General features: G+C 40.5%; 2 protein-coding genes across 2 annotated transcripts; both read left to right on the top strand.

Moving 5' to 3' along the window:
- The first annotated feature begins 3,500 nt into the window (after positions 1–3,500).
- On the top strand, positions 3,501–4,379 carry LOC129720019 (uncharacterized protein K02A2.6-like). The gene has a single exon (XM_055671428.1). The coding sequence runs from the start codon at positions 3,501–3,503 to the stop codon at positions 4,377–4,379; it is 879 nt and encodes a 292-aa protein (XP_055527403.1).
- A 13,970-nt stretch (positions 4,380–18,349) lies between these two features.
- On the top strand, positions 18,350–20,690 carry LOC129720020 (ras guanine nucleotide exchange factor R-like). Its single transcript, XM_055671429.1, has 2 exons — positions 18,350–19,293; positions 19,336–20,690. The coding sequence occupies exons 1-2, from the start codon at positions 18,350–18,352 to the stop codon at positions 20,471–20,473; spliced, it is 2,082 nt and encodes a 693-aa protein (XP_055527404.1). The 3' UTR covers positions 20,474–20,690.
- Positions 20,691–27,858: the final 7,168 nt, after the last annotated feature.

Here is a 27,858-nt window from a genome sequence, read left to right on the forward strand (position 1 = left end):
CAGAGTTCAGTTCGTAGTTCATTCGGCCTTGAGCAGTGTTTATGAAGCGTTAAATCTGTCAAATTTAGTGCAGTCAGCTAATAACAGTGGACGTTCAGTGCAAGCAAACGAAACAAGTGAGACAAGACCACTGCCGCGAAAACATGATAGCGCACGGCAGCAGCAGCTGGTAGGCTCACCACAAGGAGCAACCAATGCAAAATCGGCAGGGGCCATCGCAAAGGTTGGGCGTGTTGAAGGGAACAGTTGACAGCAGGACAGTACAGCTAGCACGACGGGTCCTACAAGAAAAGAAGACGAAATCACAGGTCTACCGACATCATCGTCGCCGCTGACAAGAAGCCGCGGGCGAGGGCGAACACCCACCACGCAGCCACCGCTTTGGAATCCCAGGTTAGATGCTCACAATCGACTGGCGGATGCGTCGCTCGAACAGAATTTCAACTCGGGTTTCGGAATTTCTGAAAGCCCACCACCGGTATATCGAGAAACGCTGACAAACAGGAGAAACGGACGGAGAAGCGGCTCGGTAGGATTTGTTTCGTCGGAGGAGCATGATTACCAGGAAAACGCACAACATATTGGAGATAGAAGAGACGACTTGAGTTTAATCGTCTTCGCGACGAGTTGCTGAATTATTTTCTACGACGAGATCGCCATCAACAAGCAGTGCCTAGGAATCCAAAAGCTATTCACAATTGGCCCTTTAAATTCAGAGGAGAAAAAGACACGACGTCGTTGAACACGTTTCTCGATCGGTGTAGCAGATGAGCTGCTGTTGAAATCAATCAAGCACCTTCTGCAGGATGATGCACTCGATTGGTACGGAAGGGCTTTCACGGAAGGATCCCTGAGATCCTGGAGAGACTTCAAGGAGCAGATTCGGCGGGAATTTCCACCCAGTAGCTTTGCACAGATTCTGCGCAACGAAGCCAACTCTCGTTACCAAGGAGCAAATGAGTCTTTCGCGAAAATCTATCGTGACATTTGCACTCTCTTTCGGTTTATACATCCCCCAATGTCACCGGAAGAAAAGTTTTTCATGGTCAAGTGAAATATGAACACGGAGTATGCATCAATTGTTGCATCAGCGCGAGCTCGAACGCTCCCAGAAATGGCAGAGGTCTGCAACGAGTACGATGAAACGAAAGTGCTACTTAATCGCCATCGCAGGACACCGATTCCGCATTATGCTCTGCTTGAACCGAACTTCGCCACGCCGACCATTCCACAAAAGGAGCGAGTGTATGGTCCGGCCCCGCGGTTCGGTAGGGTGCATGCTATAGAGGCCACAGATGATTCACAGGACTTTGTGAGCAACAATTTAGAAAATGGTTCTAGACAGTCTGATATCGCAGACGAGCAGACGTGGTCGCACCAGTTGGAAAACCACTGTCACCAAGTGAACGCACTCAGAGTACGTTTTGAAAAGCGAGACCAACATCGCAACACAGATCAAGGTTTCGTCGTCAGCAGTTTGCACAGCAACAGCAACAATCAACGCGAGAAATAGAAACTGCAACACAACAGTTACAAAAACACCATCAATTTACGCCACAAAATAAAGAAACTTCGAACCAACCACCGTGAATCATATTGCAATGTTGGAATTGCGATGAGGAGGGTCATCGATTCATGGATTGCCCAAAGCCCCAAGCGGTAATGTTCTGCTACCGTTGCGGTGAAAAGGGATATTCACTTCGCAGTTGTCCTACTTGTTCCTCAACTCAGGGAAACGAGCAGGCGAGGGAGCATTGGCTGAGGGACCTGCATCCTCGCGAAACTTCTACAATCCCTTGAGATTCCCGGAACTAAAGCACATTAACTCAATAATCATCAACACTGATGAAGACAACCGTCCACATGCGATGATTTCTGTTCTCAGCCTACAACTGAAGGGTTTGCTAGACAGTGGCGCAAACTGTTCACTGATGGGAGGAGAAAAAGTGGAGATTGTCGACAAACTACAACTGAAAACAGGTCTCATCCATGGTGGCATAAAAACAGCTGATGGAACTAAACATAAAATAACCGAGTTTGTAAACTTACCTGTGGCATACAATGGCCGAAACGAGACCGTCCCAATGCTTCTAGTCCCATCCCTACCAGACTGCATAATTCTCGGCATGAACTTTTGGAACATGTTCGGGGTACAAGCCGTGTGTAATTCAATCGAATTGTCCCCAAACGAAGAAAATAATTCCGCAGAACCGATGCGCACACTAACTCAGAGGCAGCAACGCGAGCTGGACGCAGTGGTAGCCATGTTTCCAATCAGCAAAGAAGGAAAAATTGGGCGTACCAACAAGTACACTCATCAGATCGACATCGGAGATGCCAAGCCACGGAAACAACGATGTTACCACATGTCCAAGTATGTGTTAGACGAGGTCAACAAAGAAGTGGATCGAATATTATCTCTAGACGTCATCGAGGAAGCGCTGTTTTCGCCGTGGAACAACCCTCTCGTTGCGGTTAAGAAGAAAACTGGGCAATATAGAGTCTGCTTAGATGCTCGTCATTTGAACTCCATCATGGTCAACGAAGGGCACCCAATTCCCCAAATTGCATCAATTGTCAGCAATCTCAGTGGATGTCACTTCATATCCTCCATCGATCTAAAAGACGCCTTTTGGCAGCTACCGTTGGAAGTGAAGTCTCGACCAATGACAGCGTTTACAGTTCCAGGCCGGGGGCACATTCAATTCAAAGTGGTACCATTTGGGTTATGCACAACTAGTCAAGCCCTGGTGCGTTTAATGACACATCTCTTTGCGGATTTAGAACCACAGGTATTCCACTATCTGGACGACGTGATAATCTGTTCGAGAACGTTTGAAGAACATTTAAGGATGTTGCAGAAAGTAGCAGAGCGTCTGCAACAGGCAAACTTAACGGTTTCGACTGAAAAATCCAAATTTTGCCGCCAGGAGATGAAGTACCTTGGATATATTTTGAACAAAGACGGGTGGAAAGTGGATGACGAAAAGATTAGCTGCGTCGTGAGTTTTCCAACACCGCAAAACAGAAAAGAAGTGCAACATTTTCAGCAGACACATGCGATGACAGATGACAAGCGACTAGCGGCGAGCACAACAAAACAACCGGACATGTTTCCAGACTTTCGTATGGTGTCAGGCTAACTGTACAAAAACTGTCGTGCCAAAGATGAGTTGGGAAACACCACGCACAAGTGGAAGAAAATAGTTCCCAAAGCCGAGAGAGCTCAAATCATGAGCAAATTCCACGATTTAACATCAGGTGCATATTTAGGATTTCAAAAAACGCTACAGAAAATACAAACGAATTTCTACTGACCGAAGATGCAGGAGGACATAGGTCGTTTTGTGCGCAACGGCAGGACATGCAAGGCTTGTAAAGCGCCTAATCGACGCTTGATGCCAGACATGGGAAAATTGAAGCCGGCTAGATGTCCTTGAGAGTTAATCTCGATAGACTTTGTTGGACCGCTGACGAAATCGGGAAAAGGCAACACTGTAATGTTAGTCGTTGTGGATTGGATCACCAAGTATGTTCATCCGATGCGCAGTGCAGACTCCGAAACTTTGGTAAACTTTCTGGAGAAGGAGGTTTTCTTACGATTTTCACGACCAAGGATTGTACTCACAGACAATGGCGAACAGTTTACATCGTTAGCTTTCCGATCACTTCTTTCGCGGTACAACATAGAGCACATGACTACAGCATATTATTGTCCAATGGTAAACAATGCAGAGCGTGTCAATAGAGTTTCAATAACCTGCATCAGAGCACTGCTGAACGAGGATCATCGAGCATGGGATGAAAACTTGCCGTCAATCGTAGCCGCAGTTAACAGCGCGAAACATGAATCCACAGGTGTCAGTCCACACTTTGCGAACTTCGGTAAAGATCTGATCCTTCATACCGATCTCTACAATCAACAGCACCTCAATGCTCCCCAAGACCCGAAACTAGCACAAGATCTCCGTTTATCGAATCTAAAACGTATACACGAATTCGTTGTGAAGCGGATCAAGCAATCACACGAAAAGACCAAACAGCGATACAACATGCGCACAAGATCCGTAACGTTTAACGTCGGTGACACGGTGTGGCGCAGGGCTTTCGGACTATCATCCAAAGTAGACCACATTAATCAGAAGTTGAATCTGAAGTTCGTTCCCGCAATCGTGAAAAAAGTACTTGGTACCAACCTGTATGAACTGGAGGATGTACCTTCGGGGAAGATTGGAAAATACCACGTTAAGGACCACGTCGTCGGATTAATTTGCTTGACAGCATCTCATCATCGAAACGTCATGATGACTTTCGCGAAGACAGTCCGAAGCGTAACACGAGAGCAGTTGCCGGCACTAGAAAACTTTCGCCTCGTGTAGACCACGAAACAGCAATTAGAAGAGGAACACGGCGGTCACTGTCAAGCAGCGTGAACTACCTCCAGCTCAGCAGAACATCACCGTGAACCGTAAAAATCTACAGCTCAGAAAAACATCACTGTGAACCGTGAAAACCTACAGCTCGAAAGAACATCATCAAGACGGAATCAGACCCCGCTAAGGGTGAGTGTGATGGTGATGAAAAACGTGAGCCGAGGCTAACTTCCGATGCCATAGGGTTCTTTTTCCCGACTATCATTCAAGGTCCCGGACGGTCTTCACACGGTGAGGGCGTTTTACAGTGGACTCGTGCCGGTACCGGCAGTCACGTATTTCGAGGCCGCTGTGCTGGACAACGCAGTGGAAAAGGTGCGCATGCGAGGCCGGGGTTTGTGTTCTTCGGATGCCATCAAGGACCGATCGAAGTGGTGCTGGGCCGCGCGTTCAAACCTGCGACAAAAGGACGACACAGCTACCACGGCATGCAGGCTGCACAGCAGGGCAGTGATTTTTAACGGTGCAGGTTTGCGGGAGGCCGGAGTGAATATCAAGTAAGGTTAGCTTAAGAATGTGGGAAAGACTTAAGGGCACACCAGCTAGATAAGGGTGGTCAGGAGCACTAGGCTCATGTGAGCAAATGTTATTGTAAGAAAATAACGTTGTTGTAAGAAAATACGTTATCTGAATTTTGTTTTGGGCTAGTCGGCAATTTTTAAATATGACAACCTTTTAAGGCACATATCAAATTTTTATGAAGTTTGTTATTTGTAAGTTTGAGAGATGGCTCGTTCGTATCACACTAGTTATGTTCAAATAAGTCATGTAATCTTTGAGATAATGGACTTTCGTTGTGTTTTTTAACAATTTAATACACAAAGGTTGCCTAAGTTCGATTATAATCAAATGAAATGGGAACGTATAGGGCAGCTAAACTTTGAAATCACGTGTTCAATCATTTTTTATCAGTTAACCCTTAACTAGCCCGCTCATCTGATAATAATATTGATCAAATCGGTTGTGTAGTTTCTGAGATAATGAAGTTTCGTGATTTTCACATTTCGGTACATTACAGATGAAGTTACAGTTCGATTACAGTTAAATTCAATAGTGTGTTATGAGGCAGCTAGACTTTTCATTTGACATTAATTTTGTGGAAATCGGGTCAGCCATCTCTGAGAAAAGTAAGTGAGTCCAAGTAGTCTTCGAAATATGTTCCTTTTCATAGCTGGATTTCACATATTCAAACATAACAGGCAATGTAATAGTCCGATTGCAAAACAAATCAATAGGGTCTTATGAGGCAACTATACCTTCCATTTGACACTGATTTTATGAAAATCGGTTCAGCCATCTCTGAGAAACATGAGTGAGATTTAACAGTCTCCAGAAAACGTTCCTATCCATAACTTTAGAACCACAAGTTCAATCTTCAAAAGATTCAAAAGTTAAGGGTTTTTTTAGGTCGCCCGTTCATTTAAAACTAATTTTGTTCAAATCGGTTGTGTAGTTTCTGAGAAAATGATGCTTCATGATTTTTACATTTTGATACTAAGCTAAAAATTAGATTACAATTAAATTGAATAGGGTCTTATGGGACAACAAGAACTTTCATTTGCAATTAATTTCATGGGAATCGGTTCAGCCATCTCTGAGAAAAGTGAGTGAGAATGAAAATCTGCACATACACATACACATACAGAAAATTCTCAGCTTGTCGAGCTGAGTCGAGTGATATATATCATTCGGCCCTTTGGAGCACTTTTATATCTTCAGTTTTGCAAGTGATTGCTATAGAAAGGCAAAAATATACACTCTAAAAACAAATTATTATTTTATTCTGAAAAAACCAAAATAAATCCACATAGCGGTCAGACTCAGCCTTTCTCATTCAAATTTATTATTTGTTAAAGTAGATTTACATGCATGCTTATATCCAGGTTCATTAAGCAGACAGTATGTGAAGTAAAGAGGGCGAAAAATAAGCGAACTGACGAAGTTACAGTCCGATTACAGTAAATTTCAATAGGGTGTAACGAGGCAGCTAGACTTATTAGTTGACACTAATTTTGTGGAAATCGGGTCATCCATCTCTGAGAAAAGTTAGTGAGTTCAAGTAGTCTTCGGAATATATTCCTTTTCATAGTTGGATTTCACATTTTTAAACATAATAGGCAAAGTAATAGTCTGATTTCAAAACAAATCAATAAGGTCTTAAGAGGCAGCTAGACCTTCCATTTGACACTGATTTTATGAAAATCGGTTCAGCCATCTCTGAGAAACATGAGTGAGATTGAACAGTCTTCAGAACACGTTTCTTGTCATAACTTTTGAACCACAACTTCAATCTTTATAAAATTCAAAAATTAAGGGTATTTCAGGTAGCCCGTTCATTTGAAATCCGTTTTGTTCAAATCAGTTGTGTAATTTTCGAGATAATGATGTTTCATGATTTTTTACATTTTTATACATAACTTCTAAACTAAAGATCCGATTACAATGAAATCGAACAGGGTCTTATGGGGCAACTAGACCTTTCATTTGCAATTAATTTCATGAAAATCGGTCCAGCCATCTCTGAGAAAAGTGAGTGAGAATAAAAATCTGCACATACACACACACATACACACACATACAGAAAATGCTCAGCTTGTTGAGTTGAATCGAATGATATATGCCATTCGGCCCTTTGGAGCACTTTTATACTTTCGGTTTTGCTATTTGGTGCTATACCTTTCTAGGAGAAAGGCAAAAAGGAATAGCTTTCATACAAAATTGTGTGCAAGTTACAACGTTTGTAACTTGTATACTAAAGTGTGTTGAAAAATACCTCATTATTATTATTATAATTCATTCGGCTTGCCTCTTGATGACACTTTCACTGTCACTGTACTCGTTTGTTGCTAAATTAAGCATATACGCTGTCGAAAAGTCATTAATATTATCAAAACGGTTTGAACTTTTTTTTCTTCCCCTTCCAATTTTAACATTTTTGAAGGGGGGTGGGGTGACATAAAATGAAAATGAATATTTGTATCGGCGTTATTCGTTTTGTTTACCACAATAATCTCCTTTGCCAACACTTGAACGAACACACAGTGCTCTGGCTTATATAATCGGACAATAGACTGTAACGATGTTATTCAGTGATAATGAGAGCAGGGTTGATATTTGTTGACACTCTTGAGGGAAAAAAACATCCATAAACGTTATTTTTTTACAATCCTTTCAGAGTTCTCCCTTCTCGCTTTTTGCATGGAAGTGAACTGTCAAAACACCTCATTATATTTCATGCGATGGAAGCAAGACAACAAAATCAGTTTCCAGTTAACGAAGATTGTCAAGGCATCGGTCAGTTTCAGTGAAAAAGTGTTTCGGTGATGTTCATTTTGGTTGAATGGACTGTTTGTTTTTCTTTCTCGCTTTGAAGTGAAGATCATTTGGTTGGATTTGTCGTCAAATTTCATTCCGTAACCGTGAAGGATGCGCGCGATCTATTTCATCTGAGTATAACAGCACGTTACTAGGAAGAAAATCTAGTATATCTAAAAAAGTGCTGCGATCATTGGAAGTGAAAATTGAAAATGATTGGCTGTAATTTTCGAAGAATTTTGCTGGAGAAAATGACTTTTATCAGCACTGAATGAGAGTATAGGGATCTCAATCAGATACGCAACACAATTGACTCGTTGTTTCTGGGTTTGCGTCGTTTTGACAGTTCGACATACATTTTCTGTCAAGTTTACATCATCAGAACGTGAACGAGCCCATTGGCTGAAACTTTGCATAGACGTTTTTAAAGGCAAAAGATGTCATTTTGTGCTATTGGTTTAATTTTTTGAGACACAACTTATTTTTGAAAAGCTATTGAAAAATGATATTTCGGAGAGGTATTGATGATTACAAATATTTTTAGAGCCAACACGGTTCGTTTGAGCGGTGTGACGTCTTCGGCAAAGTTGTAGATAATAGTAGTGTCTTTCAAAAAAAAACTAAATTAATCCACCTAGCGGTCAGACCCAGCATTTCTCATTCAACTTATCATTTGTAAAATTGATTTGCATGAACGCATTTCAATCCAAAAAAGGAATATTCTTTCTTTGGGTTCTAAAATATTGATGTTGTAATTGAAGTATAAAATATGAAATTCGACGTAAAGTTAGTGCTTAAGGAATAGCAAAATAAAATGACTCTTAATTTCGAACAATTTAACCACATGCAATACCAGGAACGTTTGAATAGTATAAAATCACATTTGCATACATATATTGATCATAGCAGATTTAGTTTTAAATAGTCTTTGAATTGCGTTTCTTTCCATTTGTGTATATTTCTCAGAGATGGCTGGACTGATTCGCATGAAATTAATTGCAAATGAAAGGTCTTGTTGTCCCATAAGACCCCATTCACTTTTATTGTAATTGGATTTTTAGTTTGGAGGTTATGTATCAAAATGTAAAAATCATGAAACATTATTATCTCGCAAACTACACAACCGATTTGAACAAAATTGGTTTAAAATGAACGGGCTCTCCAGAAAACCCTTATGTTTTCAATTTTATGAAGATTGAACAGGTGGTTCAAAAGTTATGAAAAAAAACCTACATTAATCCACCTAGCGGTCAGACCCAGCCTTTCTCATTCAAACTTTTATTTGTAAAAATAGATTCACATGAACGCTTCAATCCAATAAATGTATATTCACTCTTTAGGTTCTAAAATTATGATGCTGTCATCTATACATATAAAAATGCAGTCCGGTCTGTCTGTCTGTTTGATCCATATAGGCTCGAAAACTACCGAACCGATCGACGTGAAAATTTGTATGTAGGGGTTTTTGGTCCCGATTAAGGTTCCTATGATAGTTTGAAACCCCTCCCTGTTCTGGAAAGGAGGGGTCCAATACAAATGAAACATACATTTCTGCACAACTCAAGAACAAACCAAGCAAATAAAACCGAATTTGGCATGTGGATGTTTCAAAGGGTAATAAATATGTCCATAATAGTTCGAAGCCCCTCCCTCTTATGGAAGCACATGTTTTTGCACAAATTTCTGCACATCTCGCGAACTAATCAAATAAATGGAACCATATTTGGCAGGTAAATGTTTTTAGTGGTAACAAATATGTTCCATAATCGACCTCAGGCAACATTTTGAATTGTAAGATAGCAACTTCCGGTTTCTGGAAAACAGCCAAAAATGGCCGATTTCCACCCAATATAATAATATCCGGATAGAGAAAGATACACAGGAGCTAAATTCGACCACAGAAACCATTTTGAATTCTAAGATGGCGACTTCCAGTTTCGGAAAAACAGCGGCAAACGACCAACTACCACCCAATATGGGTATTTTCGGAATCGACTTCAGACACCATTATGAATTGTAGGTTGGCAAATTGTGGTTTCTGGAAAACAGCCAAAAATGGCCGATTTCCGTATAACGTGAGTATCTCCGAATCTAAAATGATACACAGCAGCTGAAATCGTTCAAAGACTCCATTTTGGATTCTAGGTTGGCGACTTCCGGTTCCTGGGAAACAGCGGAGAATGATTGCATTACACCCAATATGGGTGTTTCTTCAACCAGAATGACGCTCAGAGGCCAGAAATTATCTTGAATACCATTTTGAAATCCAAGATGGCGACTTCTGGTTTGCGAAAAACAGCCTAAAATAACCAAATACCATCCAATATGAGTATCTCTGGAACCAGAATGATGCAATGAGATAACAATTGACCTCAGGCTCCATTTTGAATCGCTAAATGGCAACTTATAGGAAACAGTCGAAAATGACCAAATAATACCCAACATGGATATTTCCGTAATCGAGATGATGCATAGAAACCAAACATTGACCCTTGACACCATTTTGAATTTAAAGACGACCACTTTTAGTTTGTTTTAGTTTGGAAAACAACCAAAAAAACTAAATACCTCCCAATATGAGTGTTCCCGGTGTCAGATTGATGCCAGAAAATTTGTTGAAAATGACCGAATACCACCCAATATGAATATATTCAGAATTAAGGCGATGTACAGAATCCAAAAGTCGAGGATGTTGTCATTTCGATAAAACCAATCATTTCAAACGATTTGTTATTTGACTTTGATCGATTCGTCGTGCATTTGCAGACTTTAAACACGTCGCAAGGAATCAATGAATTTGGAACGTTCAAATAGTACGAAACCACATTAAAATTATGTGGAGACCCCATATATCAATCACAGCAGGCATAGTTTTAAATAGCCTTTGATTTTCTTATCTTTCCATATCTTTTGAGCCACATATCAAATTGTTATGAAGTTTGTTATTTGTAAGTTTGAGAGATGACTCGTTTGTATGACACTAGTTATGTTCAAATAAGTCATGTAATCTTTGAAATAATAGACTTTCGTTGTTTTATTAACAATTTAATACATAACGGTGGCTTAAGTTGAATTATAATCAAATGAAATGGGAACGTATAGAGCAGCCAAACTTTGAAACCACGTGTTCAATCATAATTCATCAGTTAACCCTCAACTAGCCCGCTCATCTGATAATAATATTGATCAAATCGGTTGTGTAGTTTCTGAGATAATGAAGTATCGTGATTATCACATTTTGGTACTTCACAGACGAACTTACAGTCCGATTACAGTCGAAATCAATAGGATGTTACGAGGCAGCTAGACTTATTAGTTGACACTAATTTTGTGGAAATCGGGTCAGCCATCTCTGAGAAAAGTGAATGAGTTCAAGTAGTCCTCGAAATATGTTACTTTCCATAGCTGGATTTCACATTTTTGAACATAACAGGCAAAGTAATAGTCTGATTGCAAAACAAATCAATAGAGTCTTATGGGTCAACTAGACCTTTCATTTGACATTTTATGAAAGTCGGTCCAGCCATCTCTGAGAAACATGAGTGAGATTAAGTAGTCTTCAAAACACGTTTCTTGTCATAACTTTTGAACCACAAGTTCAATCTTTATGAAATTCAAAAGTTAAGGGTATTTTAGGTAACCCGTTTATTTGAAATCAATTTTGTTCAAATCGGTTGTGCAGTTTTCGAAATAATGATGTTTCATGATTTTTACATTTTGATACATAACTTCTAAACTAAAAATCTGATTACAATGAAATTTAGTAGGGTCTTATAGGACAATGAGACCTTTCATTTGCAATTAATAACATGAAAATCGGTCCAGCCATCTCTGAGAAAAAAGAGCGAGAATAAAAATCTGCACATACACACACACACACACACACACACACACATACAGAAAATGCTCAGCTCGTCGAGCTGAGTCGAGTGATAAATGCCATTCGGCCATTTGGAGCACTTTTATACTTAAGGTTTTGCAAGTGATTGCTATACCTTTCTATGAGAAAGGCAAAACGTGTTGTGAAGACTGTTTAATCTCACTCATGTTTCTCAGAGATGGCTGGACCGATTTTCATAATATCAGTGTCAGATAGAAGGCCTAGTTGCCCCATAAGACTCTATTGATTTGTTTTGCAATCGGATTAATACTTTGCCTGTTATGTTTAAAAATGTGAAATCCATCTATGAGAAGAAAAATATTCCGAAGACTACTAGGACTCACTCACTTTTCTCAGAGATGGCTGACCCGATTTCCACAAAATTAGTGTCAAATGAACGGTCTAGGTGCCTCATAACACCCTATCAAATTTTACTGTTATCGAACTATAACTTCGTCTGTAATGTATCTAAATGTGAAAATCACGAAACTTCATTATCTCAGTAACTACTCAACCGATTTGATCAATATTATTATCAGATGAGCGGGCTAGTTAAGGGTAAACTAATGAATTATGATTGAACACGTGGTTTCAAAGTTTGGCTGCCCAATACGTTCTCATTTCATTTCATTATAATCGAACTTAAGCAACCGTTATGTATTAAATTGTTAATAAAACAACGAAAGTCTATTATCTCAAAGATTGCATGACTTATTTGAACATAACTAGTGTCATACGAACGAGTCATCTCTCGAACTTACAAATAACAAATTTCATAACAATTTGATAGACTAGTTAAAACTATACCTGGTTTTGCTGATATATGTGGCCTCAACATAAATCAAATGTGGTATCGTACGATTTGAACGTTCCAAATTCATTGATTCCTTGCGATGTGTTTGAAGTCTAAAATGCACGACGGATCGGCCATAGGATATGATCAAATTCCAATAACAAATCGTTTGAAATGATGGTTTTATTGAAATGACAACATCCTCGACTTTTGGATTCTGTACATCGCCCTAATTCTGAATATATTCATATTGGGTGGTATTCGGTCATTTTCAGCAAATTTTCTGGCATCAATTTGACACCGGAAATACCCGTATTGGGAGGTATTTAGTTATTTTGGTTGTTTTCCAGAAACTAAAAGTGGTCGTCTTTAAATTCAAAATGGTGTCAAGGGTCAATGTTTGGTTTCTATGTATCCTCTCGATTAAGGAAACATCCATATTGAGTATTATTTGGTCATTTTCGACTATTTCCTATAAGTTGCCATTTAGCGATTCAAAATGGTGCCTGAGGTCAACTGTTAGCTCATTGCATTATTCTGGTTCCAGAGATACTCATATTGGATGGTATTTGGTTATTTTAGGCTGTTTTTCACAAACCGGAAGTCGCCATCTTGGTTTTCAAAACGGTATTTAAGATTATTTCTGGCCTCTGAGTGACATTCTGGTTGAAGAAACACCCATATTGGGTGTAATTCGATTATTTTCGGCTGTTTCCCAGGAACCGGAAGTAGCCAACCTGAGGTCCAAAATGGGGTCTGTGATCGATTTCAGCTGCTGTGTATTATTCTAGATCCGGAGATACTCATGTTAGACGGAAATCGGCCATTTTTGGCTGTTTTCCAGAAACCACAAGTTGCCATCCTACAATTCATGATGGTGTTTGTAGTCGATTTGTGGCTCCAGTACATCATTAAAGTTCCAGAAATACCCATATTGGGTGATATTTGGTAGTTTGCCGCTGATTTTTCGAAACCGAAAGTCGCCATCTTAGAATTCAAAATTGTATCTCTGGTCGAATTTAGCTCCTCCTTCTTATTTTTATCCAGATATTATTATATTGGGTGGAAATCGGCCATAATTGGCTGTTTCCCAGAAACCGGAAGTCGCCATCTTACAATCCAAAATGTTGCCTGAGGTCGATTATGGAACATATTTGTTACCACTAAAAACATTTACCTGCCAAATATGGTTCCATTTAGTTGATAAGTTCGCGAGATGTGCAGAAACATATGCTTCTGGAAGAGGGAGGGGCGTCAAACCAATATGAACATATTTGTTACCCTTTAAAACATCCACATGCCAAATTCGGTTTCATTTGCTTGGTTTGTTCTTGAGTTGTGCAGAAATGTATGTTTCATTTGTATTGGACCCCTTCCTTCCAGAAAAAGGAGGGGTCTCAAACTATCATAGGAACCTTTATCGGGACCAAAAACTTCTTCATACAAATTTTCACGTCGATCGGTTCGGTAGTTTTCGAACCTATATGGATCAAACAGACAGATAGACCAGACTACAATTTTATATGTATAGATTACAACATCAATATTTTAGAACCCAAAGAGTGAATATACATTTATTGGATTGAAGCGTTCATGTAAATCTATTTTTACAAATAAAAGTTTCAATGAGAAAGGCTGGGTCTGACCGCTAGGTGGATTAATTTAGGTTTTGCCTTTCTCCTAGAAAGGTGTAGCAATCACTGGAAAAACCAAAGGTATAAAAGTGGTCCCAATGGCCGAATGTCATATACCACTCGACCCATTTCGACGAACTGAGCATTTTCTGTATGTATGTGTGTATGTGTGTGTGTGTATGTGCAACTTTTTTTTCTCATCCACTTTTCTCAGAGATGGCTGGACCGATTTTCATAAAATTAATTGCAAATGAAAGGTCTAGTTGCGCCATAGGTTGCTATTGAATTTCATTGTAATCGGATTTTTAGTTTCGAGGTTATGTATCAAAATGTAAAAATCACGAAACATCAATATCTCAGAAACCACATAACCGATTTCAATAAAGCTGGTTTCAAATGATCGGGCTGTCCCCAAAACTCTTAAATCTTGTATTTCGTTATGATTGAACATATGGTTCAAAAGTTATGTAAAGAAAAGTTATCCTGCGGTTGTTTAAACTCACTCATTTTTCTCAGAGATGGCTGAACCGATTTTCACAAAATTAGGGTCAAATGAAAGGTCTAGTTGCCCCATAGATTGCTATTGAATTTCATTGTAATCGGATTGTAACTTTTTCCGTTGTTCATAAAAATGTGAAATCACATAATGAAAGAAAGCATATTGACTTTGTCCTAACGATCACTGGCTAATTAAAAGGTAGAAAAGTGATCCAAATGGCCGTATATCATACTACTACTCGACTCAGTTCGACGAATCCCGGCCAGGAGAGGATAACAAAATCATAACTCATCAATAACATATTTAGTTATGAGGACTTATCGTGTTATTCGAAAGATATTCACGTTTCTAACGTGCATATCAAAATATCATAAAATTTTGATATCATAACTCGCTATGCCTTCAATGAGATGTTTGAGATGATTTTAAAATATCTGATGAAAAGTAAGTTTTTAAGTGAAAATTGTTCGATATTGATTATTTATAATGTATCAGTTATGCGTTCAGTGTTCAATAAGTTGAAAATATCTGAATCAGTTATTTTCGTGATTTTTAAGGCAAATTCTTGATTTGTTATTGAAATATCAAGCTTTGTTATTCATAAAGTCTTGAAGCAACAATATTTTGGTATTATATTTTGTAATTTTACCAACTATGAAAACCATATTGAGATCAAAATGAGGTGTATTTCCAATATCTGGTTGTGAAATTATAATGATATTTTCTGCTGCTTGGGATCGAGCATTTTCTGCATGTATGTGCACCTTTTTTTCGCACTCACTTTTCTCAGAGATGGTCTGACCGATTCTTTCTATCTTGGTGTCAAATGAGACTCGCTTAGGTTGCTATTAAATTTCATTGTAATCAAACTTTTAGTTTTGGCGCTGCGTCAGAATGTGAAAATCGCTCTCATATCTCAGTAACTACTCAACCGATTTGATCAATATTATTATCAGATGAGCGGGCTAGTTAAGGGTAAACTAATGAATTATGATTGAACACGTGGTTTCAAAGTTTGGCTGCCCAATACGTTCTCATTTCATTTCATTATAATCGAACTTAAGCAACCGTTATGTATTAAATTGTTAATAAAACAACGAAAGTCTATTATCTCAAAGATTGCATGACTTATTTGAACATAACTAGTGTCATACGAACGAGTCATCTCTCGAACTTACAAATAACAAATTTCATAACAATTTGATAGACTAGTTAAAACTATACCTGGTTTTGCTGATATATGTGGCCTCAACATAAATCAAATGTGGTATCGTACGATTTGAACGTTCCAAATTCATTGATTCCTTGCGATGTGTTTGAAGTCTAAAATGCACGACGGATCGGCCATAGGATATGATCAAATTCCAATAACAAATCGTTTGAAATGATGGTTTTATTGAAATGACAACATCCTCGACTTTTGGATTCTGTACATCGCCCTAATTCTGAATATATTCATATTGGGTGGTATTCGGTCATTTTCAGCAAATTTTCTGGCATCAATTTGACACCGGAAATACCCGTATTGGGAGGTATTTAGTTATTTTGGTTGTTTTCCAGAAACTAAAAGTGGTCGTCTTTAAATTCAAAATGGTGTCAAGGGTCAATGTTTGGTTTCTATGTATCCTCTCGATTAAGGAAACATCCATATTGAGTATTATTTGGTCATTTTCGACTATTTCCTATAAGTTGCCATTTAGCGATTCAAAATGGTGCCTGAGGTCAACTGTTAGCTCATTGCATTATTCTGGTTCCAGAGATACTCATATTGGATGGTATTTGGTTATTTTAGGCTGTTTTTCACAAACCGGAAGTCGCCATCTTGGTTTTCAAAACGGTATTTAAGATTATTTCTGGCCTCTGAGTGACATTCTGGTTGAAGAAACACCCATATTGGGTGTAATTCGATTATTTTCGGCTGTTTCCCAGGAACCGGAAGTAGCCAACCTGAGGTCCAAAATGGGGTCTGTGATCGATTTCAGCTGCTGTGTATTATTCTAGATCCGGAGATACTCATGTTAGACGGAAATCGGCCATTTTTGGCTGTTTTCCAGAAACCACAAGTTGCCATCCTACAATTCATGATGGTGTTTGTAGTCGATTTGTGGCTCCAGTGCATCATTAAAGTTCCAGAAATACCCATATTGGGTGATATTTGGTAGTTTGCCGCTGATTTTTCGAAACCGAAAGTCGCCATCTTAGAATTCAAAATTGTATCTCTGGTCGAATTTAGCTCCTCCTTCTTATTTTTATCCAGATATTATTATATTGGGTGGAAATCGGCCATAATTGGCTGTTTCCCAGAAACCGGAAGTTGCCATCTTACAATCCAAAATGTTGCCTGAGGTCGATTATGGAACATATTTGTTACCACTAAAAACATTTACCTGCCAAATATGGTTCCATTTAGTTGATTAGTTCGCGAGATGTGCAGAAACATATGCTTCTGGAAGAGGGAGGGGCGTCAAACCAATATGAACATATTTGTTACCCTTTAAAACATCCACATGCCAAATTCGGTTTCATTTGCTTGGTTTGTTCTTGAGTTGTGCAGAAATGTATGTTTCATTTGTATTGGACCCCTTCCTTCCAGAAAAAGGAGGGGTCTCAAACTATCATAGGAACCTTTATCGGGAAAAAACTTCTTCATACAAATTTTCACGTCGATCGGTTCGGTAGTTTTCGAACCTATATGGATCAAACAGACAGATTGTTACATTTCGAGATTATACCGACAAAAATACCGCAACAATTTTTGAGTGCACACCAATGAAACTATCGGATTACTAAGAATGCAGCCAATCTAGAGCTAAAAAGCTCGATCTCTCACACATGAGAATAACTAAGTACCGAACTGCTTCCGCTCTCGCACTACAACAGCACTCATCGGCTGTAGAACCAATCGCGAACGTATAATAGCCCAGCACAGTCGAACAATAGTGACCGGGCGGTCGACCGATTGCAAGTGACCCAAAATTGGCAAAATAAGTCAGCCACAGGAAATTCAGATCGCTCCGATAAGGTTCACCGCGAATAAAGAACAAAAACGTCCGCGCACAGTGCACTGCGGAACTAGAACCACGTGACAATCTCGATTAACCCTGTTATTACGGTCCGAGAACAAAGTTGTCCAACGCGATTGGGACCACAACACTAGAGGTAGTGTCCTTCCGTCCACCGGTCTGGAACAAAAAAGAGTTCGGCGCATCAGTGTGGGCATCTGGTTTGAGCACCCATCCGCAAACACAGGCCTTCGTCAGAGGGCCTTTTATTTGTAGGCGGTCAACTAGAAAGCAGACGCGAGTCATCGCGCGTTAGGCAACGCGCGAGTGGTCCTCCAGGGCGGTAGAGCCGGCCGCTGATGCGGAATGCAGAGTCACGGGGCCCCCACCGTTACTAGTGTGTAAGAGAGTAGCAAGATAGGTTCACAAACTGTACGTATGGCCAATAGACATAAGTAAATCATGACACCAGTCTTTATCTTAAGCCTTCCCTCACTTCCGTAAACTTTACATTTGTCGCACCTAACAATTGTATAATCTTTCATTTGAGCTCAATGGATATACCGTTAAAGACTCGTCCTTAGCATTTGGTATGTGTTGCGTATTGATAGCGGATTCCAGGTAAACGGAACGATTTCTCACAGCTTGAGAAAAATCGCTACATTGGCGCCCAACCTAAAAACCCACATAAGTTGAAGACTATATGACATAACGGTAAATGCGTTAGAGGGTAGCAAGTGATCGAGGAAGTGATTAGTGAGTAAAGACTCGAAATAGCAATCGCTAGTTAGCCATGGAGCTCGAGCACTTGGCAGACGATGAGCTGGACTTTGAGTGGAGGATACGAGGATTAAAGGAGACAAAAGGACAGGACAAATTAGGAAAACTAACACGGCTGCGTCAAGTTTTGAAAAACAAGTCGGTTTCCTTGCCGACAACCTCTAGTCACATTATGTCCGACGTAGATAATATTTACCAATGCCAAGCAAGGTTACAAAATATTCTGTTAAACGTCGAAATGGCCATCAGGCAAAACAATGCAGAACAATTGAAGATGTGCCGATCGAGATTAATGCACTATCAGCTTCGTCTCTCCCTAATTACCGATAGCTTGATCGTAGCAAATGCAAACAAATCGTTGGCTAAAATCAAGCAAACGTTAGCAAGAATTCAAGACTTTTTGATGAATCAGCCAACCACAAACTCAGAGGTAAAAGGCGATGCGGGTGACGTTGCGGGGGACGCGGAAACGTTACAAAAACTGGAGAATCCTCAACTGCAATCAAGTATGAAGGAATCCCAACAAACGCAGGAACAGATTCAAAATCAGGAGCCACCGCAGCAGCAAACGGCAGAACAAATTCTGATGCAGCAACAGCGTGAGGCAAACCAACAGCTTCAGCATCAACTCGAAGACGAAAGGCGAAAACTGCACCAATTGCAGTTGCAATTGCAACAAGAGCAACAGTTGCTCTCACGGCAACAGCAACAACAGCACGATAGTCATCAGTGGGAACAGTGGCAGAATCAACAGGAGCAGATGCATCAACAGCAAGTACAACAGTTGCAACTGCAGCAACAGGAGCTGCAGCATCTTTTGCAACAAGAAAGAGCAAAGCGGCAACAGCTGGAAAACCAGATGGGACATCTACAACAACAGCAGCAAAATTTCAGTCAGCTAGGCGATACAGCGAATCCTTCGTTAGATTTGAATAGGCAACAGGAACCAGGGCTATTGCATTCAATTCCAGGAGTTGATCAGCTACCTCATGATCTAAGGAATGATTTTATGCGTTTCTTGCGAACACAACATAGACCAAACACACCACGCTCTAGTGGACAAGCACAAAGTTCGGATAGGTTTACACAACCAGTACACAAATGGCCTTTCGAATATGCGGGTCAACCCAATATCATACAATTGGGCGAATTCCTAAACCAAGTAAACACATACGCGGACACCGAAGGAATTGAGGAGCAAACCCTCCTGCGTTCTATCAAGCATTTGCTGAAGGGGAGAGCTCTTCAATGGTACACACGATCTTACTTGCACCTAACCAATTGGGAGGTGTTCAAATCGGAAATTAAACAGGAATTTCTACCACCAAATTATTCCGAGATCATCAAGCAAGACTTATATCTGCGATTCCAAGGCCCAAACGAATCATTCACCACGTTTTACAGGGACCTGGTAGCCGCCTTCGAAATTGTAGAGCCAGCAATTTCAGAGACAGAAAGACTATTTATCGTAAAATCTCACCTAAATTCAGACTACACCCCTATAGCAGCAGCCTCCAGAGTTAGCACAGTTAGAGAATTAGTCACAGTCTGTAAAGACTTCGAAGTGTCGCGATCTTACTCCATGCGAGGTAGATCTGCTACAACTTATCGTTCACTTTGGAACAAACCAGAACAGCGTCCGGGGACAAACAGGGTGGACATTCCTAACCGGCCATCGTTCAACCGGCAACCGCATTACACAGCACAAATCAACTCAATGGAACTCAGCTCGGAACTAGAAGAAAATTTGAACCCGCAGGACATTCTAGAACGCGAAATGCTTCAACACGATATTGCTCTACGTAATGAGGTAGATTCTAACAATGTGGAGGAAGTGAACGCACTGCGTTTACAGAATAACTCTAGAGAAAGGCCCGCAATGAATCCACATCCACCAACTAGTGGAGAGCAACGTACAAGGGAATGGACACCAAGCATCATATGTTGGCAGTGTGAAAAACCTGGTCACACTTATCCAAATTGTCCCAACCCGAAACACTACCTTTTCTGCTACAGTTGTGGAAGAAAAGGTTGCACTACTCGCAATTGCGAAGCATGTATCTCGAGATGGAGACAGCTAGATTCGACAAATGGTCCGCAGCATCCGGGAAACCGCAGTTGGGAGAACCCTCAATGAAGGGCGGGGTCTCTTCCATTCAAACCGACATCCCTTCACTCTTAAGTATACCTGCTTTCAGTAAAGTAGAATCGATCGTAATAAATCCGCACAACAGCGACAACCGTCCATACGCATTCATCAGCATCTTAGGTCGACAGATACGTGGGCTCCTGGACAGCGGCGCTACCTGCAGTCTGATGGGAGGTGCAATGTGCAAAATAGCAGACGAATTAGGATTGAAGCAATTTCCCGTCAAGGGGGAAGTAAAAACAGCAGACGACTCAGCCCACTCAGTATCGTTTTTCGCCCAAGTGCCCATTTTCTACAACAACAGGAGCCGTGTTCTACCCGTGCTTTTTGTGGAAACGATGCCTTCCATCTGCATTTTAGGGATGGACTTCTGGTCGCACTTCGGCGTAAAAGCAACCGTGTGCGGTGTTACGGCAAACTTAAATTCCGAGCAATCGATCAAAGAGTCCTTGTCAGAGCATGAAAAGCAGCGGTTAAAGGAAGTAATTCAGAAGTTTCCGACTTCACAGCGAAAAGGCAAATTAGGAAGGACGAGCCTGTACTACCACAAAATTGACACAGGAAGCGCGACCCCGTTCAAGCAGAAACATTACCCGATGTCCAAATTCGTGTTGGACAATTTGAACAAAGAAGTGGACAGGATGTTAGAGTTAGGCGTCATCGAAAATGCGATTTGCTGTCCGTGGAATAGTGCTACAGTGGCAGTCAAGAAAAAGGATGGCTCCATGCGACTATGCTTAGACGCAAGAAAATTAAATTCAGTCATTGTGCAGGAGGCTTATCCGATTCCACATATAGCCTCTATTATGAATAATCTAAGTGGATCGACCTTTCTATCCTCGATTGATTTGGAGTCTGCGTTTTGGCAAATACCGTTAGAAGAAGGATCTAAACAGAAAACCGCTTTCACAATTCCGCAACGTGGACATTTTCAATTCACCGTGGTCCCATTTGGACTATCAACGGCCAGTCAAGCTCTTTCGCGGGTCATGAGTCACCTTTTCATTGACCTCGAACCGAAGGTTTTCGTGTACCTTGACGACCTGGTGCTTGCTACCAAAACACTACAGGAACATTTGGATCTTCTGGAGGAAATTGCAAAACGGTTGGAGAGGGCAGGGCTGACAATCAATGCGGAAAAATCCGTGTTCGGCAGAAAAAGCCTGAAATATTTGGGTTACGTTCTGGACGAGACAGGTTGGCACGTGGACGAGGAGAAGATAGAAGCAATCAGCAAGTTTCCGTCCCCTACAACAAAGAAAGAAGTCCAACGTTTTATCGGCATGTGTGGCTGGTACCGCCGTTTCATTAAGAACTTCTCGCGAATCGCAGCACCACTCACAGAACTCACGAAAGCCAAGATCAAATTCCGATGGACACAAGAATGCGAAAAAGCATTTCAGACACTAAAGAGCCATCTCATCTCGGCGCCGGTCCTGGCGACCCCGGACTATTCGAAACCCTTCGCGATTGCGTGCGACGCAAGTGACGTTGCAATTGGAGGCGTACTCACCCAAGACGTCGAAGGAGATGAGAAAGTAATCTGCTACTTTTCACAGAAGCTCTCTTCGTCCGAACGAAAATATTCGGTAACGCAACGAGAGTGTCTCGCAGTCATTCGATCAATCGAAAAGTTTCGAGGATACTTAGAGGGCACGCACTTCACTGTTTACTGCGACCACTCGAGTCTAACGTATTTGAAAACCATGAAAAATCCTACGCCGCTTCTAGCTAGATGGATTCTTCGCTTGAACGCTTATTCATTCGACATAAAATATCGCAAAGGAAGTTCAAACGTCGTACCGGATTGTCTGAGTCGAGTGGAGATAATAGATATGATCGATTTATCAATTCCAGCCCATTCAGAAGTATGGTATAATAAACTGGCGGAAGATGTCAAGGCGAACCCCGATAGTTTTCCAGATTTCAAGGTGATAAGAGAGCAACTCTATAAAAACTGCACGGCAAAAGACGAATCGGGAGGTAAATGTCATCGATGGAAAAAAGTGATCCCAACGCATCAACGGCGAGACATAATGCATCGCAATCATGACATCCCGACAGCGGCGCATCTTGGTGCAGAACGCACACTCGATCGCATACAGCGAGATTGTTACTGGCCTCAGATGGCGAAAGACGTGCGTAAATACGTGCAATCTTGCGAGGTATGTAAAGCCAGCAAAGCTTCTAATGCCACGCTAACACCAACCTTAGGAAGCACAAAACCAGCACAACTACCATGGGAACTGATCTCGATTGATTACATCGGCCCTCTGACTCGCTCGAAAAGGGGAAATACCGTTCTCCTGGTCATCGTCGATTGGGTGACTAAGTTTGTCATCACGGAGCCTTTTCGCTCAGCGAATGCACAGCAGATGTCTACTTTCCTGGAACAGTACGTATTTCATCGCTTCTCAACGCCAAGGATCATAGTCTCCGATTCAGGCTCACAGTTCCTCTCTCATGTATTTCAGTCACTGCTAAAGAGGTACAACATTATCCACATGAGAACAGCATTTTACACACCGATGTGTAATGCTGCAGAGAGAACGAATCGCACGCTGATTACGTGTGTTAGATCGCTCTTAGATGAGGACCAAAGAGACTGGGACCTACATATTCAGCAGGTAGTTTGTGCTATTAACACGGCAAAACACGAGACGCTGGGATGCAGCCCGTACTATTGTAATTTCGGTCGCGACCACATCCTGTTTACGGACCAATATCCACTGGCCCAGCTTAACGCTTTGCAAAACCCCGAGGAGGAACAAAAGGCGCGAATTAAGACAGTACAGAACATTCAACAATTTGTAATCGCCAAAATCAGGGCAGCTCACGAACATAGCAAAAAGCGATACGATCTAAGAGCGCGAAACAGAAGCTTCAACGTAGGGGATGTTGTCTGGAGACGTTCGTTTCAATTATCCCAGGCAGCGGAGCACCGCACGAAGAAGTTAGGAGCAAAATTCATACCATGCATTGTACGACAAGTCCAAGGCTGCAACAACTACCTATTGGAAGAGATTAAAACTTCGAGAATCGGAGTCTATCACTTAAAGGACATCAAACCAGATTGATCAACTACTCAACCAGCTATGCACGCAGTTAAACTGTCGACGAAGAGCGTTTACGCCCCTGAATCGAATGCTATTCACTGATTAGAGGCCCCATACAATCATATCGAAACCCTATCAGCAACAGTAGTCACGAAACACCCCCCTATAACAACAATAATCTTCCGAGCGTACACGAAACTGCAGCGAACACACCCGTAACGCAAACACTCAACATACCATTTAAGGACTGAGTATAAACAATACTACGTCACATGACACTAGGAGATAGTAATGATACACAGCTCAAACTCAATTCTAGTAAAGTTTACGTCTCTAATATGTATTTTCTCGGTGCAATTTCTGGCGCCCAACTAATAAACGTACACAGATGTTGAAGATGCGATCAACCGTAGATTTAGACAGTAGGCTAGAATTAGTAATATTCCGCTTAGTTACATCAGCGGGGACAACCCTTTTGTATATCTGGCACCAACAGGTGTAGTAAGGAAGCAATTGCCGTTAGCTAATAAGATTTGTATTGATTAAAATACCGTGAAGCACAAACGCCGCAATCATCGATGTCCAGCCTGGGGAACATTTGGTCGAGATTGTATAGAGTTAGTACCGATCAGCCTTTTCAACATCTTACATCAGCACGCAAACGAAATTTTTGCGGATGCAAGCCTCCGCAAAAATTTCGTCACCACTTGTATGATGTTGTGTTACATTTCGAGATTATACCGACAAAAATACCGCAACAATTTTTGAGTGCACACCAATGAAACTATCGGATTACTAAGAATGCAGCCAATCTAGAGCTAAAAAGCTCGATCTCTCACACATGAGAATAACTAAGTACCGAACTGCTTCCGCTCTCGCACTACAACAGCACTCATCGGCTGTAGAACCAATCGCGAACGTATAATAGCCCAGCACAGTCGAACAATAGTGACCGGGCGGTCGACCGATTGCAAGTGACCCAAAATTGGCAAAATAAGTCAGCCACAGGAAATTCAGATCGCTCCGATAAGGTTCACCGCGAATAAAGAACAAAAACGTCCGCGCACAGTGCACTGCGGAACTAGAACCACGTGACAATCTCGATTAACCCTGTTATTACGGTCCGAGAACAAAGTTGTCCAACGCGATTGGGACCACAACACTAGAGGTAGTGTCCTTCCGTCCACCGGTCTGGAACAAAAAAGAGTTCGGCGCATCAGTGTGGGCATCTGGTTTGAGCACCCATCCGCAAACACAGGCCTTCGTCAGAGGGCCTTTTATTTGTAGGCGGTCAACTAGAAAGCAGACGCGAGTCATCGCGCGTTAGGCAACGCGCGAGTGGTCCTCCAGGGCGGTAGAGCCGGCCGCTGATGCGGAATGCAGAGTCACGGGGCCCCCACCGTTACTAGTGTGTAAGAGAGTAGCAAGATAGGTTCACAAACTGTACGTATGGCCAATAGACATAAGTAAATCATGACACCAGTCTTTATCTTAAGCCTTCCCTCACTTCCGTAAACTTTACATTTGTCGCACCTAACAATTGTATAATCTTTCATTTGAGCTCAATGGATATACCGTTAAAGACTCGTCCTTAGCATTTGGTATGTGTTGCGTATTGATAGCGGATTCCAGGTAAACGGAACGATTTCTCACAGCTTGAGAAAAATCGCTACAGACTACAATTTTACCAGACTACAATTTTATATGTATAGATTACAACATCAATATTTTAGAACCCAAAGAGTGAATATACATTTATTGGATTGAAGCGTTCATGTAAATCTATTTTTACAAATAAAAGTTTCAATGAGAAAGGCTGGGTCTGACCGCTAGGTGGATTAATTTAGGTTTTGCCTTTCTCCTAGAAAGGTGTAGCAATCACTGGAAAAACCAAAGGTATAAAAGTGGTCCCAATGGCCGAATGTCATATACCACTCGACCCATTTCGACGAACTGAGCATTTTCTGTATGTATGTGTGTATGTGTGTGTGTGTATGTGCAACTTTTTTTTCTCATCCACTTTTCTCAGAGATGGCTGGACCGATTTTCATAAAATTAATTGCAAATGAAAGGTCTAGTTGCGCCATAGGTTGCTATTGAATTTCATTGTAATCGGATTTTTAGTTTCGAGGTTATGTATCAAAATGTAAAAATCACGAAACATCAATATCTCAGAAACCACATAACCGATTTCAATAAAGCTGGTTTCAAATGATCGGGCTGTCCCCAAAACTCTTAAATCTTGTATTTCGTTATGATTGAACATATGGTTCAAAAGTTATGTAAAGAAAAGTTATCCTGCGGTTGTTTAAACTCACTCATTTTTCTCAGAGATGGCTGAACCGATTTTCACAAAATTAGGGTCAAATGAAAGGTCTAGTTGCCCCATAGATTGCTATTGAATTTCATTGTAATCGGATTGTAACTTTTTCCGTTGTTCATAAAAATGTGAAATCACATAATGAAAGAAAGCATATTGACTTTGTCCTAACGATCACTGGCTAATTAAAAGGTAGAAAAGTGATCCAAATGGCCGAATATCATAATACTACTCGACTCAGTTCGACGAATCCCGGCCAGGAGAGGATAACAAAATCATAACTCATCAATAACATATTTAGTTATGAGGACTTATCGTGTTATTCGAAAGATATTCACGTTTCTAACGTGCATATCAAAATATCATAAAATTTTGATATCATAACTCGCTATGCCTTCAATGAGATGTTTGAGATGATTTTAAAATATCTGATGAAAAGTAAGTTTTAAGTGAAAATTGTTCGATATTGATTATTTGTAATGTATCAGTTATGCGTTCAGTGTTCAATAAGTTGAAAATATCTGAATCAGTTATTTTCGTGATTTTTAAGGCAAATTCTTGATTTGTTATTGAAATATCAAGCTTTGTTATTCATAAAGTCTTGAAGCAACAATATTTTGGTATTATATTTTGTAATTTTACCAACTATGAAAACCATATTAAGATCAAAATGAGGTGTATTTCCAATATCTGGTTGTGAAATTATAATGATATTTTCTGCTGCTTGGGATCGAGCATTTTCTGCATGTATGTGCACCTTTTTTTCGCACTCACTTTTCTCAGAGATGGTCTGACCGATTCTTTCTATCTTGGTGTCAAATGAGACTCGCTTAGGTTGCTATTGAATTTCATTGTAATCAAACTTTTAGTTTTGGCGCTGCGTCAGAATGTGAAAATCGCTCTCATATCTCAGTAACTACTCAACCGATTTGATCAATATTATTATCAGATGAGCGGACTAGTTAAGGGTAAACTAATGAATTATGATTGAACACGTGGTTTCAAAGTTTGGCTGCCCAATACGTTCTCATTTCATTTCATTATAATCGAACTTAAGCAACCGTTATGTATTAAATTGTTAATAAAACAACGAAAGTCTATTATCTCAAAGATTGCATGACTTATTTGAACATAACTAGTGTCATACGAACGAGTCATCTCTCGAACTTAAAAATAACAAATTTCATAACAATTTGATAGACTAGTTATAACTATACCTGGTTTTGCCGATATATGTGGCCTCAACATAAATTAAATGTGGTATCGTACGATTTGAACGTTCCAAATTCATTGATTCCTTGCGATGTGTTTAAAGTCTAAAATGCACGACGGATCGGCCATAGGATATGATCAAATTTTAATAAAAAATCGTTTGAAATGATGGTTTTATCGAAATGACAACATCCTCGACTTTTGGATTCTGTACATCGCCCTAATTCTGAATATATTCATATTGGGTGGTATTCGGTCATTTTCAGCAAATTTTCTGGCATCAATTTGACACCGGAAATACTCATATTGGGAGGTATTTAGTTATTTTGGTTGTTTGCCAGAAACTAAAAGTGGTCGTCTTTAAATTCAAAATGGTGTCAAGGGTCAATGTTTGGTTTCTATGTATCCTCTCGATTAAGGAAACATCCATATTGAGTATTATTTGGTCATTTTCGACTATTTCCTATAAGTTGCCATTTAGCGATTCAAAATGGTGTCTGAGGTCAACTGTTAGCTCATTGCATTATTCTGGTTCCAGAGATACTCATATTGGATGGTATTTGGATATTTTAGGCTGTTTTTCACAAACCGGAAGTCGCCATCTTGGTTTTCAAAACGGTATTTAAGATTATTTCTGGCCTCTGAGTGACATTCTGGTTGAAGAAACACCCATATTGGGTGTAATTCGATTATTTTCGGCTGTTTCCCAGGAACCGGAAGTAGCCAACCTGAGGTCCAAAATGGGGTCTGTGATCGATTTCAGCTGCTGTGTATTATTCTAGATC

This window comes from Wyeomyia smithii, chromosome 2 (assembly GCF_029784165.1).
Source record: "Wyeomyia smithii strain HCP4-BCI-WySm-NY-G18 chromosome 2, ASM2978416v1, whole genome shotgun sequence".
In the NCBI taxonomy this organism is placed as follows: Eukaryota; Metazoa; Arthropoda; class Insecta; order Diptera; family Culicidae; genus Wyeomyia; species Wyeomyia smithii.